This window comes from Lissotriton vulgaris, chromosome 9 (assembly GCF_964263255.1).
Source record: "Lissotriton vulgaris chromosome 9, aLisVul1.2, whole genome shotgun sequence".
In the NCBI taxonomy this organism is placed as follows: domain Eukaryota; kingdom Metazoa; phylum Chordata; class Amphibia; order Caudata; family Salamandridae; genus Lissotriton; species Lissotriton vulgaris.
The window spans coordinates 348,336,700-348,358,936 of record NC_141697.1 but is presented as its reverse complement, the minus strand read 5'-3'; the positions used below and the strand labels follow the sequence as shown (position 1 = coordinate 348,358,936).

Sequence of the window (22,237 nt, the reverse complement as noted above, 5' to 3'; positions counted from 1 at the left end):
GCCAGATATACAAATACATTGCACCTACCCTACAAACCACACTATCAATATTATCAGTTTGTATTCCAATGTACAAAAACTAGGTTCCTATAACAACCTAGTCACAACAAGAACGTTAATTTTTCCCTTTTTATGAGAAATGGCGTTGGCAAAGGGACAGTTTCACAAGGGATGGGATGTGTGATGAATATAATCTCTTAAAATGTGAATCCCAATAAATGTTAAAATATATATATTTTTTAAATATTCAAAATTGGCCATGACAATGAATGCACGTACCTTATCAGTGGAGGTTAGAACACACTTTCTCTATGCAATTAATTATTAAACATTAGCAGAGGATTTGCAACCCTTAAAAATATAACCAAATATTTTTAAGTCGCGGATCCAAGATACATTTCAAAGAAACTGTTTTGTTCCATGGTTTCTCAGGTCAAACTCTCCATCACAACTAGACAATTACACTTAAACACTACACATTCCATAAAACAGACTCCACTATCTCAATATGTTAAGAAAACCTTGAAGTTCTGTGGCTATTTAGATGATTTAGGCTTATACAGTACCACAGGTGTCAGCAAATTAAGGAATATTTCGGAATCGCAAACCAGATCGATCATTAAATAGTGATAATAAAATTCAAAACTGGCAGTTTTTGGGAGATGTCATCAAATTAGCAAAAGAGAGTTTCGATTTGACCTACTGTTCAGATAGTTTTTGATTTGCAGCTATACACTCTAGCACTTACTGAAGGAGGACATTTTAACTAACACGTGAAAATATATATTTGTTTCATTTGTCATATGCATGGTCTGTAGCATCAAATTTGGACTTAATTATTCCAAACAATGACTAGTAACCTTACACATATAAAAGCAAAGGTTCTTATTCATCATGTAAAGGTGGCTATGTTTTATTTTCTTTAAAGCAAAGCCAGATACTGAACGAAAGGTATTCATCCTTTAGTATTTTAAAGACAATTTAGCATTTGTGGACAACTTCAGCAATGATCTAAAATTCTCAATCTCCATGCTGCATTTAATATATTTATGCTTCAGAGTATAATGGTACAACAAAGTTTCAAGAAAGGTGCATGATGGATTCTGACTGAAGTGAGGCACATTAACTAAAGTAAAAATTACAAGAAAAGAAATGCACCTGTTAAATGGCCACAATGAAATCCATTGTAAAATGCAAGTCTCCCTTCCCTTTACTGCCTCAGTGAAATTGGTTCAGGAAACATCCACAGACAAAAACATAAAATAGAAGAGATTAGTCATATTTTGTATACATAATTTACCAAATGGAATATACCCAATGCCATCCTTCCAGCAAACTACAAAACAGTCATTTTCTCAACACACAGAATCCTAATCCGATGCATTTTCTTTAGAAGGTTGAGTGTTATGAATCAGAGGTGAAAAACTAACCACAACAGGATTTAGAACAGTGAAAACCAACATGTTCTAATTATGATTGATTAAAGAAAATTTAGTTTTTTGGGATCAGAAACAAAACTACTGTTTTTGAGGTAAAAAGTGGGTAAATTTTGCAGTCATTTATGGTACAATTGGTGTAAAAATATGTGGCGAATGTAGTAGCAAAAATAGCAATGAATAACCCATTTCATACATACTATGGTTTCTAATAACTAAGCACCAAAAGAAAGGAACCCTTTTTTAAAATGCTTCACATGTGAAACATGCATTTCAAGTCACATGGAATACTGAATTCTAATGCAACTCATTACTTTGGCGTTTCATTTCAGTATCCTTGCCAATCATCTTTTTTACATTCTATTTAAATATGTGTTTTCAAAACAATCTGCTTTTGTTTGCCCTTCTTCCACAAAAGAAAATTAATAGAGATCTCAGCATCAATGTAATCCTTGAATCCTATTTTCTGCCTGTAAACTAGAGATCGTTCTATTAATGAAGCAATGTTAAGGTCTGAGACGTGGCCGATGCCAGTGGTCATGGCATGGTATTTTAACTCATGAAAATCTTGTTTTACAAGTTAATTATTCCCTTACTATTTCTGGCTAATGGCCTATTTTCATATTGTCAGTTATTAGACGTAGCAGTCACTTGCAAACATTTCTCACAGAAAAAACAGTTCACTTTCTTTCATCAATTTCATGGTCACCGGCTCAGCAATTACCGTGAGAGACACTCGCAGTGAATTGTCACAGTATGGGTTGGCCATGAACACTAAACATCAAATCTTAATCATACAGTAACATGGAAACCTAAATATTTTATAGAATGCCAAAGTCCTCCGAAAACCCATTGCGCACTGGACATAGTTCATCACAAGGGGTTCCCAACTTATCCTTTGAAATATTTTATGGGATACATGAACCTCACTGAGCTTGTAATTAAATATTGGAAGACCTCTGCCCGCAAAAACCCAACAATAATTTTAAAAACTGGAGAAAATACTAATAAGTAAGCGTTTACACTACCTTCTTGTAGTATATTTGTTATGGGGAGAATTGCAACAAACCCTTCTCCAAAAAATTAACATTGTTACACGAGCCACAAACGTTTTTAGAAAATAGTCTAATCCTGAACACAACAGCAGTACGTCTCATAACATGTTCTATAGTTGCATTAATATTATGCCATTCACATTTCAGAAATCCGTTTTGTGGAGTAGGATGCATCATATAGCACATTACCATGTCAATGTTTAATCAAAGGTTATCTACACCTTGATAATCTAGTTATGGGGAATTGATTGGAGGCTTGACAGATGACTGAAGGATACTTCAGACAGTGCAAAATAAATAAATAACTACAACCCTCTTTGAGAGTTATTTTCAAAGTAAACACTTCCAAGTTGAAAACGCAGTCTAAATCTTGATGCTTTGAAACTGCCCACTCACATCCCCTCATATGCTATATGTTATTGCTAATTGGATCAGCCCTATGCAGATTTTGAAAGTCAAATATAAATAGAAAACAATGTGTAAGTTATGGACAGAGGCAGAGATTTGTTCGGATTTAAAAAAATATGCTTGAACAGTCTTACCTTTTAAAAAACACAGTGAATAAAAATACTCTGGTACCACCTGCATTGCAAAGGTATGTGGGGTATCTTTTCCTAATTGCCATTGCACAAGGAGAGGTAAGTTTTAGGGGCAGCTTGAATTACATTTTCACTAGTGTTTGTTGATTGAATAAAATAGACTAAGCATTTTATATGGATGTCTCCAGATCCCCTTCAAAACAATAACATTTCTCACATGGTGCACTTCCTCTTTTGCAGACACAAATTGTTACTTGGCTTTAAAATAAAACTGCAGCTTCGTCATCGAAATATCCTGATCATAAGAATAGTTATTCAAGTCAAAGAAATCACGCAAGTTCTGGGTCTCATGCCAAACTGTTATGAATGGTTCCGAATTGCGGCTCAAGCTAAATTCAAGGTGACCGGTCTTGCAAATTCAAGCTTGCAATTCAATTACAGGTCAACTATTTGTTAAACAGTCCATCTAATTTAACTGAGGGCCCAACGTTAAATGATTATTCAAATACTCAAACACTGTCAATCAGGCAAAGTAGGCAACATGACATGAGTTTTATAGGGGAGAATGTGTTGGAGCTCTGGTTTTTGGACATTTTCTTGCTTAGAAATGCACTGTATTGAGTATGAAATATTTCATGTACTGAGCAACCCACTGCAGAGAGAGAAAACTAACATGGAAGGTAAAATGCCAAACTGTAGGCCTTTAAAAATGCTACATCATATGTATTTATACTGTGCCAGATAACTAACTGATGTTTCAAAGCACATATTTGTAGAAAATTAAGAAATGCATATTAAATTAATACTAAGTAAATTAAATTTATGGGCACAAAGAAAAAAAGGTGCCAGCTATACATTTTTGCAAAAGGTTCTGCCAATTATTATGCTGATAACATAAAAAACAAAGTCATTAAACACAGACAGCATTCAAATAAACTGAGAGCATGCTATCCCTGACAAAGCACGTATATACAGAAATGTGATTCTGATGAAATGAAATAAAAAAAAGTTTTTTGCTGGCATGTTTGCATTTGTCTAGTCAGACTAAAAGCTGCAACAAATTAGACACTCCACAACTTTCAGGCACAGAGATAACTTGTAGAGGTTGCTTTCATAGGGCTGATTTTTTATAGAGGAAATCTGGTTTGTTTGGAGACCTTCGTTCTCTGCTAACAGCCTCTTCCCTTTCTAGGTCTGTGTTTCTCTGTGGTCCGTGATCTAAAGATTCACTGTCTGCCAGTCTTCTGTTCGGCCTCTCATCTTGAATGTCGGAACTGTAAGCAGAGTGTGAAGGTCTGTTTGAGGTTAAGCCATATGTCAAATCAGTTTCCATTTTCGTTCTTCCCCTAACATGAGGACCACCACTTCCTGCATTCTCCTGGGCAGCCAGTGCCAAATCCAACCTTTGAGGAGGCTGTTCTAAGACATCAAGGTGCATTGGTTCATTCTTTTGTCTGTGCGGATGCCCATCATGCGAAAGCATATAATCTCTCCTAGAGTCTTCGGGCTTTTTAGGAGAAATTTGATTAGGTAGGTATGCAGACTTTAAACCACTTGATGACGGTTTACTGTGGCTGTGCAAGTCTGGGCCAAAGTATATGCTTTGTGATGGCGATGAATGTCTGTTGGGTGCAGGAGTAGAAGGTCTGCAAGCAGCGTTCGAGAAATCATAGAAATCAGGATACTCCTTCTGGCTATCGCGAACATCCATTTTTTGTTCAAACACGTGTTTCTTACGCGAGTTGTGCAGGTGTCTGCTTTGAATGCATGACATGTGTTGTGGAGGCCCTAGTACCATCTCTGAAACAGGCTGGTTAAGATCAGTGTTGATTGTGAGTTCTGGAAGCCTTCTGTCCTTCAGAGACATAGAGGACACTCCCATCGCAATATCTGGCATAAGCTCGTTCAGAACAGGTTCACCACACTAATAAAAAAAGAAAAACACAGGGATTTGAGAACCTCTTTCCTTGGAGTTTTACACTTTCACAAAAGCTGAATTATACTTTATTTGTTCCACAATTATGTCAATATAGTCCTGTTTACTATTCAATTGTATCTTTCTAAATGTTTTATTGTCTGAAATCTAGATATGAGGAATAATTTACAACAGACACATCATACATAATCTGCTCCATATCACTTATTGAAAAACATTTATTAAAAGACATAGTTTGCCCCAGGGATGTAGGTCTAGGACTATAATTTCAGCCCTCTTAAATAATGCAAAACAACAAGCTAGGAGATGGTAAACCATTTGGGGGACGACTCCACTTTCTAGATTTAGAGAACTTCATCATATACAAGCTACGTAGTACACTGGTAAAGAACGTAAAAGTTGCTTACCTGTAATAGCTCATGTCAGAACTCCTTTCATGGGGCTACTGTGACCAACCATGGTAGTTGAGGCGTTTTACTCCAGATGTCTTAGGTCCAAACCATTATGGATCCTAAGCAACTGGCCAAAGTATCCCTTCTACACTTGACTCTCAGTGGTAGCTGTGGATGAGCAGTCAACGGCTCCCTGGGGCGGGAGTGTAAATACATTAAAGTGAACAGGACTTCTAACTCAAAGTGCACACTGTATGAACAATAAATCGAGGTCCACTACAATACTTACTTTTAAAAGAAAAAGATTTTTTTTCTCACTCTACACATACAAAGGAATAACAATTCAGGAGCAATAACACAATCTCATTGAGGTCGGAGCTCTAACACTTGTCAGGCAAATCCTTGTCCCACCCTCTTCCTTATAATGCGGTCTGGTTTATCCCCATTTACTGGTGGCCACATCCAGGGAATGCTCACTAATAAGTTGCACTGGAGTCCCCCTTTAACTGTTCACGAATTAGTCAAAAAGTGTCTTGGGTGACAGCACTGTTAGCAGTGAGTCCCCCGGCTTCCCACAGGCCCAGTTCAAGTCTTACCCACTACCGCAGTATGGAAATGTTCAGCGGTGCAACAAGTGCCTTCTTCACAGGCACTCACAAATCCAGATCAATGAGAAGTCAGGCTGCCGGCTGTGCACACGTCCGCACTCGGCAGGCACAGGATCTCTCCCTCGAGTCACGCTCCTGGTTTGTCCCAGTAATCGGAGCTGATCCTGATTCTTGAAGAAGAGTTGAGTCACTCTTTTCACCATGGGAATATGTGCTGGGGCTGAGTATGCAATGTCTTCGGCAACGTACTTGAGGGTCTTCAAGGAATCAGTCAAGTGCAGGCCTTGGTGTGCGGACTTGACACAGACAGACACAGCCCAATCTTCAATACAGGTAACGATGTGAACTTCTTAAAAAGAGTGTACCGGCAGCTACTCCTAGCATACCGCCATGTTTCTCCCCGCTGAGGCTCAGACATCCCCTCAGCACTCTGACTCAACATAGCAGCGCTTCGGGCACACAGGGTCGGAGATTAAGGCGGTAATAAGAATTGACACTTCGGGCAACAAATCGTTAAGCAGCGGCCCCTTCTGGCATACAGAGTCATCGCAATGAGGCGGTGGGGGCATGGCGCTTCCTGCAAGATTGCTCAAGATTTGGCTCAGGTCACAGCAGCCCTCTCCCAACGTACGGGCCCCCAGATCACCTCTGCACATCGGCAAGGACCTGATCGGTGCACAGCAGTTTCCCTCATACCTCGCCATGCTAGTCCTCTCAGTAGGGCTTCCCAATGGACCTTGTTCCCTCCAACACTCCTCTCTTGGCCTAACGTGGCACACTGGTTATGGCAAGTGGGCAGGCGCTGGTGCTCCAGGGGTAGAGATCTTGGTTTTCCTGGGTGATGTCCCCTCACCAAAAGAGACTACTAGGCCTTTGCAGAAATCACAGGCAGAAGTCTTGCAGAGCTTCCCATGCTCAGAGCCAGTCTGGCTGCTTAGTAGATTATACTGTTGGGGTCTCAACTTCCCCTTCTTATAGTCCATTGCAAGGCACCAACTGTGATTTGGAGTTCTGCTTCCTTTGATTTGTTCACTAGTCTTTCTTTTTTTCTCTTGAAAGGATGTCTGTCAAATCAGGCATTACTGCGAGGCGGATTGGCACACAACACAATTCACAGAAGTGTCCGCAGTTCACATCTGGATGTCAGCCAAAGTGAATTATGCATCAAAAGGTTAATCCCAGGCTCAGAGTCCTATTCTTTGATTCCCTCATCTGCCCCATTACCTTACTGAGATGTGTCCAGACTCATTCCTTGTGATCTATCACTGACTCAAAGAGCAACCTTTCTAAGGGTAAGGGGGATCTCTTCCTCCAGTGTATGTACCACCCAGCTCTGAGGAATACAGCAATACACACATATCTGGGGGGATGCCTCTACTCCTCATGTCTTCAACAGGCAGGACTTGGCTTCCCAAAACGGAATCCAGGGTCCTCCATGTAATGTACCATTGCAGACACCCTTGCACTCTGTGTACATTCACAGCACTCTTACTCTCCAGTAGCGGCCACCACAATAAAGAGGTGGTGGAGCAGTTGGAGGGTGTGCAGCAGACCGTGGGGGGAAGCAAACATGTGTTGACGGTGTTTAATAATAAAAACAATTAAAAAAAAAAATACTTCCCTGGAGCTGCTGCATGCCTCGTCCTTCATAGTCCAAACAAGCACTGGGGCCGTGTGAGGGACTCCCTGAAATCCCTGCGCTGCTCTTGTGTGAAAGCAGCGCAGGGATTGGTCTGAGCAGGCTGGAATGAAGCTCCGCTCAGACCAGGGAGCCTGTAGGGCTTTCTCCAGCCCAGTTGTTTAATGCAGCCGGGCTGGAGAAACCTAAGAACACGTATGTTTTGGTCGGCCTGAGATAGCCGGTCAAACACATATGTGCACTTAGGGAAGGCACATAGCACTCCTTCTCCCCATGTGGAAGTTGTCAGTGACCGCCGTTAGCATGAGCTTAAGCCATTTTGTTTGTGGCAGCCATTTTAGTTAGCCATATGCTCGCCACGTGCTTTTCGGTCTTTACTGTTGTCTGCCCTTGTATTCTGCTGAAGTCATCAAGTATAGTTAACTGTTTCAGCACTGAGCTAGAGCCTTGTGCAGGCTCAGTTAATCGTAACTGTCAGACTATTTTAGCTAATGTCAGCAGTTGTGTAGCTCCTCCCACCTGGTTGACCAAGCAATTCTCATGTGTTCATATATGTACAAATGACAATTTGTGTGAACAATTGTACCGCCTCCTTTTGAGCTTCATGCCTACTCTGCAAATATTATGGTATAAAGGCGCCACGGTTTCTGTACTCTGTGTCCTGCCTCGCACATTGCATGAGGGTTGTGTATAGATGTAGTTCCACCTTCATGAGGTTTAATAAACTCTCTCATTTGATATTACAGCTTCCGTGCCAATTTCTTCTTTGTCAGTCTAAAGGATTAGTGCAATAAGAAGGGCGAACCCCTGCACAAGTGAGCTTACTAAGGCCCATCCCACACCCATCCACCTGCACAAGTTTTCTCAGTGCCAGAAAAGGAAAAATAAAACAATGACATCGTTTTTCTTTTCGTTTGCTGGCTCTTAGCCAGGCAGTGGGGCATCGCTTCTCTGCCACTGCAGAGGAGCCGCCGCCGATTGTGCCTCTATAGAAACAGATGTAGTCAGTCTGCGAGCACTGTGTAGTACTGTAGCTATTCTGTGTTGTACCAAGGTGTGCAATTTACAAGCACACTGTCAGCACAGGCACTCAACAAATGCACTGCACAACACTTCACCCTTCATGTATTTTACTTCACACAAGCATACATACACCCAAGCACATGCTTTCATTGCGCACGCACTGAACAGCACTATAGCGTTCATTTAATGCATTCCTTGCAGGCATATGTACATGCACTAACCACACATTTTGACAGGACTGCTCTATCCCTGCACTATACCCTTCCCATGCACAAATAAATTAAGAGAAGATGCATTACTCCTGTGCAGTGCAGCACTCCACATCTACCTGATGTAGGCCAAGATTGAGTAAAGCACACAGCAGCAAAACGTTTAAAAACAGTGAGTGAGCCTGTAAACCTCACTCCAGTGACAGGTTGAAAAAGGACGTGTTTACTACTACTGATCACTAAAGGGTTTGCTGCCACACCACGCTTGTGCTGCTTAACTCCTGGTGAAGGCGGTAGGGTAGTGCTTTAGGCACACCTCCAAGTCCAACAAGAACGCAATCTGTGAGACAGGCCTATGTCCTGGCGCACATGATTGATTCAAGTTCGCCTATGACAAAAAAGAAATCTGCCCATTAGGGATCCAGATGACAGTACGGTTCTTCATTACATATTTGGAATTCATCATTACATATTTGGAATTCTGAGCCGAAGCACACTACCGTACAACAAACTAAACTTCTTTTTAAACCCAAAAGCTGACTAAAGGGTACTTTTTCTATGTTTAAGTAATTCAACTTATTACATAAAATAAGCAAGTAATAAAAATAAATTAGAATCTCCTTCTATATTGAAAAATTGTCTTGATGTAAACTGGGAACATAGGCTGATCTGCTCCTTAAATGTAGCCACTGTGTAACTCTACAGCACGATATTGCAGTGCAGAAACTGTAAAGCTCAGATCTTTTGGTAGAGCAAACTAGTACAATGGGTCCATTGAATTCCAAATCCATCACTAGGAGTATTACTCAATGAGCTGGTTAGGATGTGGATCAATTCAATAAAGATATTCTTGATGGAGAAATGAGAATACGGGTAACAGTTTCTAACCAGTCTATGTAGTTTTGCAATTTTCTGGATTCACATGCTGTACATTATTCGGCCATCTAGCGGTTGGGTGGAGAATTCTCCTAAAACATTTTTTTCTTCTACTATTTTTTGTCTTTTGTTGTTGGTGGGCGTCAATGTACCTCCAATTGGTACCCCTTGTGACGTTCTCGTGCTTCCTTAAGAAGCTCACACCTTTGGTAACCATCTTCGGATTTTTTTTCTCACAGCTTTTGTCCCCTCATCTTCGCGGCGAGGGAGGGGGATTCGCTTGTGAATCCAGAAAATTCTTCAAGCTGCAAAATTACACCTACAGGTAAGAAACTAAACGTTTTGCAGCATGACTTCTATATTCATATGCTGTGCATAGATTAGGAAGCAGTTTGTTACTACAGTGGTGGTTGCTTTGAAGATAAGCATTGATTTGAAAATAGATGTTGTAAGCCCCTTTTTCCTACTTGCGCTTCCTTGTTCATTTGAATATCTATACGATAGCATCTTGTGAGCGTGTGCCCTGATGATCATGTTGCTGCCATACAAGTATCTTGTAGGGAAGTATCTGCTAGAAAAGCAATGGTTGCTCCCTTCTTTCTTGTTGAATGTGCACCAGGAGTGTTTTGTAATGTCTATCCTGCATTCTTGTGGCACAAATGAATAGTCTGTTCTATCCATCATGCAATTGTGTTCTTGGTAACCAGTCTTCCTAGAAAACTATTTGCAAATAATACAAAGAGTTGTTTTGTTGCCCTTTCGATGCAATACATCACGCAGTTCTAGCATCCAGAGTGTGTAATTGTCCCTCTGCTTGCCATTTCGGTTTTTGAAAGGGGTGGTATTTGAATACTTTGGTTCATGTGGAACTGTGAGATAAACTTTGGCATGAATTGTGGATCAGTTCTCATGACAATTCAGTGTTTGAGTTACTGTAAAGACAAGGGGCCCCGTGATACTAATGTGAAGTACACCTAGGCAGGGAAATACATACTGTGAAATTCCTAAGGCTACTTCAACAACAATACTAAAACATGTTGACAGCTCCTTTATCCGACACTGCCAGTATGGTTTCTGAGCAGCACGTCTGGATCCATCTAATCGAGGAATCTTTTAACCTCAATCAAGCTACTCCAGGGAATGACAGCTCACCCCCATTTAACTACACAAGCTTCTTTAAGGGCATCTGCAGGATCTCTGCTTCCAGCATCATTCCATCAGGTTATATTTCCATCACTATGCTCTGCTCTACGATTTAGGACTGTGTACAGTTATTAGGACGTGCTCATACTTGGGCCACAAGTTTCATTGGCAAGACGTTTGTCTTACGTATTGTGACATCTTTATTCGAAAAAATTATTTGGAGGTGGCTCTCCTGAGGAAGCAGGTTACCTTCGAAACGCACGTTGAGACATCTCGGAAACCACCCTATTAGTCTAACCCATGTGAATGTATGTTTTAAAAAATCATTGTGTACTGTATTGTGGTCAGACATTTAATTAATTCAATATGCTGACAAATGTGTAAAAAAAACTTCAGAGTGAGGTATGAATGAATGGATGATTGATTGCAGTTAGTATGTTGTGTTAATGGCCAGCTTCAAATTTTAATGAATTTATTTCATAATAAATATTTCTGTATTCTTCCACTTCTAGTGTCACTGCTATTATTTAAATAGACATGTTTTAGTATTGTTGTTGAATTAGCCCAAGGAATTCTGTGTTTGAGAACTTGGTAGTAAGGTTCCTGTAACGCGAGAGCTTGTAACTCACTGTGTAGTGATGTTATGGCCACTAAAACAAGCAGTCTTTAGTGTGAGCAATTGTAGCGCAGCCTTGTGAAAACAAAAAGCATATAAGTGTAGTGGCTGGGGAAGATAGCGCACACTATCACAGAAGACGCAACTAAACACTGTTCGATAGCTTTTTTGAGAACGTGCAAAAGTCTCATCACTTGACTATTGTAACGGACTCTTTGTAAACGCGCAGGCAAGGGTGGTGGCCAAACTGCAGCTTATTCAAAATGCTGCTGCAAGGCTGCTAGCAGGCATCCCCAGATTTCAGTCCACTAAACAAGCAATAAGAAACCTCCACTGGTTAACGGTGAGAAATCGCATCAGATTCAAGACCTTGTGTCTCACCTTCAAAGCTCTCAAGGGTCAGGGCCCAGCGTTTCTTAAACAGAAACTATGCCACTACCTCCCGAAAAGATCTCTTCGATCGGAACAGAGACTTCTTCTGGCTGTGCCACGAACTAGGACTGTTAAATGGGGCGACCGATGCTTCATTAACTCCGCAGCCAAACTTTGGAACACGCTTCCAATGGAACTAAAATCGGCACCCTCATTACTTCAATTCAGAAAACTTGTAAAAACATGGCTATTTGACCAATAACTGTCCAGTACAAACTTTCCCTAAGGTAGATACCATGATTAACCAGAGATCGCTAGCCTAAGTCACAGCGCCAAGACACCCACGGGTATATGTTGCGCTTTAGAAATGTTTAAAATAAATAAATAAATAAATAAAAGTATCTGGTGCTCTAGGAGTAGGAATAGCCACCAAGTTTATCTCTGCTGGAAGAATTCCAAATGTCAAAGAGGATGATCTTCGAGCACTCCAGTCAGAAGCTGAAATTGTGGTTTCAATAAAAGTTCTTTATTACACATCCATTTAGTTCATTGTGCCAACAAGTGTTTCATCTAATGCTATAACTGTAGCAGCAGACTTCATCAGGACGGGTCATATGTAGTTGTCTATATGCTATATCAAAATTAGGTTGAGAAATCCCCAAGTATGTAGTCTTGTGGTGCCCCACTGACTTGTGTGGAGTCTGGGGCATTATGTGTTTGTCCTACCATACTCTCTGAGGGAGGGTACTCCTGTGTAATCTTTTGCACGCCTTGGCATAGATGGATGTGTAACATGTTGAAATCACAATCTCAACTTCTGACTTTTGAGTGCTCTGAGATCCTCTTCTTTGGCCTTGTGTATTGGTTCAAAAGATGCGTTCGCAAGTGTGTGAGCACAATATTTAAATTCTACGTGGGAGCCGGCATCCTCTTTGGACGTGCAATCAGGTTTGCCTCTAATTATTATGTGTGTGCAGCAGTGGCCTGTTTGTGTGCGCACATTTCTTGTTTGTGTGCGCAACTGAGCGATACTAGCAAATATGATACTACTTTCTATTGAGACCAGAAAGGACACCTGCACAACAATTTAAATATTAAAGAGTGAATTGAAAACCCATTTTCCTGCTAAATTGTTTAAGAAGCATTGGCAATCCCAATAGGTCTGGCTTTAATGTACTACACCCTGTACTTATACAGACAACACTTATCTTGCACTCTCAAAACACACTTGAGAACTTGCACTGAGGCACATTACTCACCCAGCACTCACAAAGCACACCACTCACCCTACACTTACAAAGATATACCACCTAACCTACATTCACACAGACACATCGCTTACCCAACATTCAAGCACTTTGCTTACCCTGCATAGATACACTAAAACACATTGAAACGCCGCATTCAGGCACATTATTCACTGTACATATACACAGACTACTCACACAGACCAGACTCACCTTACACACATGCATACCACTCATTTGATACCCTGCAAGCAATCTCTTCACCCTGAACTCCCAATGCATACAACTCACCCTGCACCAACATTGCATACAAGCAATCTGCTCATTTTGTACTCACAAAAGGTAGATAGACCTCAACCCAACACTCACAATACACACTATTCAACCTGCACTCAAAATACACTTTGCTTACAAACTGAACACTTCTTATTCTCACACAGGCAGACTGCTTACCCTGCAAGTATACAATTGAAAATCATGGATGTCATTTGGGGTAGTCCGGGGTCTCAGCTATGACCTCTAGCTTGCTCCCTGCTACTCCAGACACTTCCTTTGTGTCCCCTGGCCTCAGAGGAGGGAAATGGCTGCCTCCTCTGAGGCCAGGGGTTGCAAAGGAGAGGCCAGGGGTTGCAAAGGAAGTGCCAGGAGTAGCAGGGAGCAAGCTAGATGTCACAGCTGCGACCACCGACTACCCCCACATGAAACTCCATTCACTATTCACTCGTACAGACTCACATCCTCTGGCATGCACTATACACACAACTAACCCTGCACTAACTGTAAATTCACAAAAGCACACCCCTCAACCTCCACCCAAAAGCGGCATCCCTCACCCTATACTCATACCGGTATAGGGTGAGGGGGCAACATGTTGGATTTCGCGTACTGGGAAGTTGCAAACAGATCTATTTCTGGTGTTTCCCATCTTTGAATTTTTTTTATGAGTACTGCTTGGTTCAGTTCCCACTCGTGAGACCATGACACCCGTCTGCTTCAACACTGTCCTTCCCTGGCAGGTGGGTCACCAAAATCTCCATCTACCTTAGAACAGCCCCGATCCAAATCTCTTGTGCTAGTCTTGACGGAAGTAGAGACTGTGTCCCTCCCTGTTTGTTTATATAAAACATGGTGGTTGTGTTGAAAGTCTGGATCTATACCGATCTTCCATATAACTCTCTCTGAAAGGTGTTTAAGACTAGGATGTCGATCCTGGAGAGCCAGATACATTCCAGATTTTTTGCATACCCACATTTAGATAAATGTAGTTATATTAATAATCTGGCATGGAACCAGTCCTCCAAAACACATATTGGAGTACCCGGTTCTAGGATGTTGATGTGTTGTACTGCATTCTGGTCCTTCCAGACTCCCTTGACTAAGACTGTTCATGTGTGCTCCCCATCCCCTCTGTGAGGCGTCTGCTGTTATGGTCACAGTTGAAGTTGGTTGTGTAAATGTTCCTCCTTGTGTTATCTGTGCTCTATTCCACCACGATATCTCTTCCTCTATCCTTCTGTGTGACCAACACTAGATCTTCCCAACTCCCCGTTTGTGACAATTGATTTTGTAGCCATTCCTGAAGTGTTCTCATGTGGAGTCTCGTGTTTTGTCTCAAAGGGATGCAAGAAGCCATCATTCCTAGCAGCTTTGCTACCGTCCTCACTGTCAGAGCTTGCCCCTTCAGGTACAGCTGTATCTTCTTTAATAGCGCTACTGTTCTCTTCTTTCTGGGGTATTTTCTTATGTATTGAATTTATTTTGGCCCCGAAGAACATTTTCTCCTGTTCTGGTTCGGGTCAGGATTACTCCATGTGTATTCCGAACCCTAGCTGATATTGCGTTATTACTTTCTGCTTGTCCTCTTTGCATTTCTTATACGAGTTTGTCCTTACCAGCCAGTCATCCAGGTAGGGGATAAACGTATATTGCCTGCCTTCGAAGGTGTGCCCCTACTATTGCTATACACTTTGTGAATACTCTTGGTGCTAATTTTATTCCAATAGCCAGAACTTTGAACTGGTAGTGTTTTGTGTCTAACACAAATCTGAGGAATGTCTTGAGGCTTACGTTCATGGGAATGTGGAAATAGGCAACCTTTAAATCTACTGTTGTTATGAAATCCTCAACTTGAATTTGCGGTATTATCTCTTGCACTGTAGTCATTAATTTTTGCGTTCTTATGGACTTTATAAACCTCGGGTCCAGAATTGGTCTGAGTGACCCATCTATCTTTGGAATTTGGAAATATTTTGAGTAGTTTTCCTTGTTTCTTTCTAGTCTTGGCACTAACTCTATAGCATCTTGTGACAGCATTTCCTCTACCTCCTTGAGTAGATGGGCTGTTTCCTCCTTTGAATGTACCTTTTTCTTTGGTCCTTTGCATGGAGGTGTTTTGTTTAATTCTATGCAATATCCGAATTGTATTAGTTTTAAAACCCATTTCTCCACTCCTGGAGGAAATCCTTTATTCTTCCCCCTACTGGTGTTAAGTGTGTTTGATTAGCTATTCTTGCCTTGTGTATTCTTAGGTCTGCACTCTTGGATGCCTTCTATTGAGTGTCCGTTGTGAACTTGGACAGGCCACTTACTTGCTGGGGGAACCTTTAAAAGCCTCCTTTCCTTGACCCAAAACACTTGGGAGCATAGGTAAAACATGGGTTCCTTGATTGTGTAGGCAAAAGACTATCTAGTAGAAAACATGATTGTTGTCTCTCCTCTTCCAACTGTACCCCATATCTCGCTACTGCCTTCTTTATTACCTTGTTATATATTTCAATATCATCGGGTGATGAGGGTCTTGAAGGATAAGTGTCTATCCCTTCTTCTGGTGAGTGTTTCCAGATCTTGTCATTGTGTGTCTTAGCATTCTGAAGCCTCTGAACCCTGGTAGAAATGCTCTTCCTTCTCTTGGAACAATTCTGGTTCTCGATCTTCTTGGGGGTTTAGGAGTTAAAGGCGGCTCTATTTCCTTGAGTCCTTAGTCTCCTTGATCCTTTGAAGTCGAAGACTTAATTGGGATTCAACATTGTTTGGGACTTTCTTCAAAGTCTTTCTTTTTTTGCAGGACGCTGGCCATTTTGGCTTAGAGCAGGCTCCTTTTTTTCTCGATCTTGGCTGGGCAAGATCGAGATAGACATGCCCTCCATTTTCCTGGACTCCAATCATCCTAACTCTCTTACTAAAAATAATGCCACTTGGATTAACTTCCAGCCAGTCACTGAAAGAGACGTCTTTAACATCATTTCCAAACTCAAGCCTTCCTCCCACACCAAAGACCCTCTCCCCTCCAAACTTGTCCAAAACCTCAAACACATCATCACCCCTTCCTGGACCTCTATTATCAACAGCTCCCTTGCCACCGGCTGTGTCCCCACTTCACTGCAACTAGGCCAAATCACCCACATTATCAAAAATCCTTTGGCAGACACAAATGACCTCAACCTTCGTCCCATCTCAAACCTTCCCCTTCTTTCTAAAGCCCTGGAAAAATCTGTCCTTATCCAACTAGATAGACACATTGAACACTTTAACTCACTAGACCCCTTCCAATCTGGTTTTAGGAAAGGATGCAGCACTGAAACCGCCATGCTAAACATGGTTGAAGACATCCACCACTCACTAGACAATGGTGAATCTAGCCTGCTGATCCGCCTTGATCTCTCTGCAGCGTTTGATACTGTTAACCACTCTGCTATACTAAATGTTCTTAGAGATCAATTCGGCCTGAATGGTACGACACACAAATGGTTCCTCTCATACCTACAACACCGTTCTCAACCAATCAAAATTCAAAATTGCCTATCTAACCCTACCTCCATCTCCTTAGGAGTTCCGCAAGGATCCATCCTCTCTCCCACTCTCTTTAACCTTTTCATGGAAACCCTCACACTCATTCTTAAACAAGCCGGGATCAACTACCATCTCTATGCCGATGACACCCAACTCTATTATAAGATTAAAACTCATGCTGACATCAACAACGCCCTCATCAAGATTCAAGCCTGGTTCCACATGAACCACCTCAAACTTAACCCTAAAAAAACTGAAATGTATCTCTTTTCCCCTAAAAATAACCAGCTCCCCATTCAGAATTGGATCTCTGACCTTAACGCCCTCAACTGCTCCTTATCTTTGTCCTCCTCAGTAAAATCACTAGGGATCTCTCTTGACAACCTCCTAACCCTCAAGGTACACATCAATAATCCTGCCAAAGGAGCCCTCTTCACTCTCCACCACCTTAAGAAAATCAAGCCCTTCATCCCTATCAATGATTTCAAACTAGCAGTTCAATCCCTTGTTCTTTCTCGCATCGACTATGGCAATGCCATACTCACCGGAATTCCCAAGATGGAGTAGTTTCTTTTCTGTAACTCCAGTTCTGTAGTAGGGGTATCTCTGTTATAGTCATAATCTAGTGAATAGTCCCGCCCATATGCGTGGACCCCGGAGCAATCAAAAATAATCTCTTAAAGTGTCGAAAAAATGCAGAACTGCACAGACACTTAAGAGAGAATTTAAGAGGAGGAGCCTAGCCAGCAACCGTGATGGCCGCCTGAACCCTCGGCTCCGCGGACCCGTCCGCTTCCCTCCCGTACCGCTTCTTCTCCTGTGTGCTATTTTGTAACTGTGGTGCGGTAACGGGTTCGGGAAGCGGCACTGGTTCCAACGATGTGCTCCCGGTCGGTCTCCCTGCGATGGGAGTGACAGGACGCCCTGTTCTCCTGCTGGTGATTGACGAAGGGGACCGGTCCTTTGTTCTCGGCTGCGCCCGGCCGGACAACGACAACATTGGCCATTGAGGGCAGGGCGGAATCGGCCGGCGAGACGCGGCAGAAGTTCTGGGTCTTCCGCAATAGCGCAACAATCTTTCTTTGGATTTCCACGCTTTCACGGCTTCCTCGCCGCCGCTGCAACAATTGTATCCCTCTCCCCGGATGATCCTGTGAGTCTTCTTGTCTTCAAGCGGAGTGGAGGGGGCCATTTTGGGCGGAGTGCTTAGCGCTTGCAATTGACGAGCCGGTCTTTGCCGTGGGCGCCTGCCACGACCGACTCTGTATTGCCGTCATACGCGGCGCTGGAATGGAGGGTGCTTCCCTGGTCCCCACGCCCTGGCTGTGCTTGTCGGGGAGCCGATTTGATGACCGGCAGCTAGGAAGGGATGCCGGCGATCGGGATCGAGGGTTGCCACATGCCTGCGAGCCCCATGTGCAGGAAGCTGCAGTATCATCCTCTACCGAGGCGCCCTTGAATATCGGCGATGTCTTGAGTGCTTTGGCTGGTTTGCGAGATGCCTTGTGTTGCAATGCCCGGGACCTGGAGGGCCGAATGGACGACATTTTGCCCCCGCTCTCCTCGACTGGCCGAGCTGGCGCTCGCGTGCGGAGCACTTCGCCGCACCCTGGGCTCGACTGTTGCGAGCTGCCTCTTCAGAGATGCGTGGAGGCGCTGAGGGTGAGAGAGCCAAACATCGCGACGCTGCCTGTCGCAGCAATGGAGGAAAGTATGCTTCCTGCACTTGTACAGACGCTGGGGGATCGCCTTTGGACGCCATGTCTGGTACCTCCATCGGGATCTATTGGCGAGACTGGCACTCTTATTCTGGACGTGTTGCTTATGCTTGGGTTGCCTAACTTTGGAGGACTGTTGCTGTTTGCTTGCCTGTACTGTACCTTTATGGATCACATTGCCCTGCGTCGGGTGGATATTGGTGGACGGTGCCTTGTCTCGCTGTGGTCATTCCGGCTGCTTCTCCTGTTCCGTAGGGCTACTTCGCTACTGTACCTCACTGGCACATTGGATCGCAAAGGACAAGGTTGACTCTGCTTTTCCCCTTCTTACTTACCGTTGCCCGCATTGCTAAGACTGTGATGGATAGACGGGGGAGCTGAACGTTGGCTATGTTTCGATTAGGGGTCGGGGGTGAGGTGGCCGATAATATTCATGATGGCTGTTTCGGGTGCATATGGTTGGCCCTCCTCCGGTAATACATGTTTCCCTTTTTCTTTCTTCTCTCTTTCTTCTTCTTTATTTCGGGTACTCTTTTTTGGGCGACAGGCACACTGCTAGGGAGGGGGGGGTGGGGGGGGTGGGGGGGGGGTAGGCCGTAGCCTCTGCATGCGTGTAGGGTGGGGGGTGGGGGGGGGGGATATTATTTTGTCCGTTTTGGTTTCTATGGGCCTTCATTTTTCTCTTATTTCTACATTCCTTTTTCTCTCCTTTTTTTTTGGGTCAATGGCGTTAGTTGTAAGGGGGTGGGTAGCAATTGGCACACAACGTATTCTGCGATTACCAATCCTTGTGTACTGTTTTGGTGCCGCCATTTTGATGTTGTCTCCTTGCTCGCTGGATCTCTTTGCTGTGCGTCGCCCATTTCAGTTTTGGTTGGTATGTTTGGTCCTTGATCCGTTCTAGTCTTTACAGTTTAATATTCTTTATAAAAAACTTTTAAAAATAAACCTTCACTTCTCCTGCTCCCCAGTAGTACGTATCTCTCCAGTGTAACCTAAGTCGACTGTATTTTGTTTGACGAACTACTGCGGTGCCGTATTGTTTGCTGATGTGCTCCAATTATTGTCGAGGCCGGCCGGATGGTTGTAGGCCCGTATTTGTTTCATGACATTGTGCAATAAAGGTTTTCAAAAATTTAAAAAAAAAAAAAGAGAATTTAAAGACATATAATGCAGCCTATCACAGGCTACACTGTCCAGTACTTCAGCTAGAAATTCCACCAAAAATCCACAAAACCGCAAAGCCTGTTCCCTTGCCTTCAGCAAAAAAAACTCCTCTGGATGATAGAGAGGAAGACATGGACAGACAAGCCCCATAGGCTGCCATTATGTGGCTCAGAATAGGATACAGTGCCTTTAAGAGAACTTTCCAGAACTTCACAGTATCCCAGAATGCCCTGCAGGTCCCTCTTACTTTCAGTTCTTTTTGAAGGCGTAACACGCCAGACCTGTAGCATTCCTTACATAAATATCTGTCTCCACCGGGGAGGAGGGCGGGCGCATATGACTATAACCGAGATACCCCTGCTACAGAACTGGAGTTACAGAAAAGAAACTACTCCTTCTGTAGTAGGGGATCTCTGTGTATAGTCATAATCTAGTGAATAGAATGGCAAGCCCATCCCCACACCAAAGCGGCGGTGGAGAAAAGAAACCAACACCACTATTGTGCGAACAAATTCCGCAGTGAAGCCTGTCCAACCTGAGCATCCGCCCTGGCATCAGTGTCCAGACAGTAATGCTTAGCAAAGGTATGAACCGACTTCCAAGTGGCGGCCTTGCAAATTTCTGCAATCGGCACATTACGGAGCAAGGCTATCGTGGCAGCTTTGCCCCTGGTGGAATGAGCCTTAGGCTTACCTCCTAAGGTCTTATTAGCTTTCTGGTAACATAGTTGTATGCAGGACACAATCCACCTAGAGATGGATTGCTTAGAGGTCGCAAGACCCGTCCTGACCGATCCATAATTGATAAACAATTGGTCTGACCTACGAATATCTTCGGTCTTATCCAGATAAAATTTAAACACCCTCCTAACATCCAGGGAATGTAAAGACCTTTCCGCTGGAGATGAAGGATTCTGAAATAACGTAGGCAAAGTTATAGTTTGGTTGACATGAAAGTCAGAAATAACCTTGGGAAGAAATTTAGGGTGAGTACGCATAACAACCTTAGCAGCATGAAATACAGTATAAGGTTCATTACAACACAACGCCTGAATTTCACTCACCCTGCGGGCCGATGTAATGGCCACGAGGAACGCCGCCTTCCAGGACAGGTGCTGCAACGAAGCCTTATGAATGGGTTCAAAAGGCTCCTTCATCAAACTGGACAGCACCACATTCAATTCCCATGAAGGCGAAGGAAGCCTGACAGGAGGGAACACTTTCTTCAAGCATTCCAAAAAGTCTTTGATCACAGGGATCTGGAAGAAGGAAGTCTGTGAAGGGCTTTTCCTGTAGGCCGTCAATGCAGCGAGATGAACCTTAATGGAATGAACATTAAGGCCGGACCGCGCCAAATGCAGAAGGTAAGGAAGGATAACATCTTCCTTGCACGTTGTTGGGTCAAAGTTCCTGGACACACACCAGATACAAAACCTCTTCCACTTGTAAGCGTAGGAAGTCCGAGTGGAAGGTCTCTTAGACTCCTTCAGTATGTCCATGCAATCTTCGGGCAGATTTAAATGGCCATATTGCACTATTTCAGGAGCCATGCCGCCAAACTCAAGGACGAGAGGTTGGGGTGCAACATCTGCCCCCCGAACTTCGTGAGAAGGTCCGGCCTGCACGGCAACCGTATGTGTGGAAGGAGGGACCGGTGTAGAAGGTCCGTGATCCACCACTGTCTGAGCCATTCCGGGGCAATCAGTATCATCTGTGCCCTGGAACGGGACAGCTTGATGAGCACCGTTGGAATCAGGGGAATGGGCGGAAAAGCGGAAACAAAGCTGTTCGACCAGTTGATCCAGAGTGCATTCCCCAGCGTCCCTTGCTGGTAGTACCTGGAGGCGAAGTCTCGGCATTTGCTGTTTTCGGCGGTGGCGAACAGATCTACGTCTGGAGTCCCCCACCTTTCGAAGACTTCTAGTACGTCGTCGTTTATGACCCATTCGTAGTTTTCCTTAATCAGTCTGCTCAGTGCGTCCACCTGAACATTCTGCACACCTGGCAGATGGGTAGCCGTTATCGTCAATCCTCTGGCCAGAAGCCAGTGCCAGATCGTCTGCGCCTCCCGAGACATGGTGCGCGATCTCGACCCCCCTGCTTGTTGAGGTAATACATTGTGGTCGTATTGTCCGTCTGTACAAGCAGAGAGTTGGTCCGGAAGGACGGATGAAAGGCCTTCAGTGCCAAGTGTATGTGAGAAAAACAAGGACCCCCTGGGTACCAATGTAGATTCCTAGGGCAGGGTAAACACCTATGTGGATAAAGAACCTAGGACATCAGCAAAATTGAATGACCAATTAACTTAAATCAGTAGCCAAGTGAACAGCTCTGAGTTCCAGGAAATTGATGTGATACGTGGACTCCGTCTGAGACCACGTTCCTTGAATCTGTAAGTCTCCCGAATGCGCTCCCCAGCCTTGGAGAGAAGCATCCGTCACGATAGTCTGAGTAGGAATGTCCTTGTGGAAGG

At 43.5% G+C, this 22,237-nt stretch overlaps 1 protein-coding gene across 1 annotated transcript in view; it reads right to left on the bottom strand.

Moving 5' to 3' along the window:
• Positions 1-1,495: 1,495 nt before the first annotated feature.
• BTBD7 (BTB domain containing 7) overlaps positions 1,496-22,237 on the bottom strand; it is a 420,230-nt gene continuing 399,488 nt past the window's right edge. Inside the window, exon 11 of the mRNA XM_086937712.1 lies at positions 1,496-4,954. Coding sequence (XP_086793838.1) covers positions 4,142-4,954 — 813 coding nt within the window. The 3' untranslated portion in view covers positions 1,496-4,141. The remainder of the gene's footprint in view (positions 4,955-22,237) is intronic.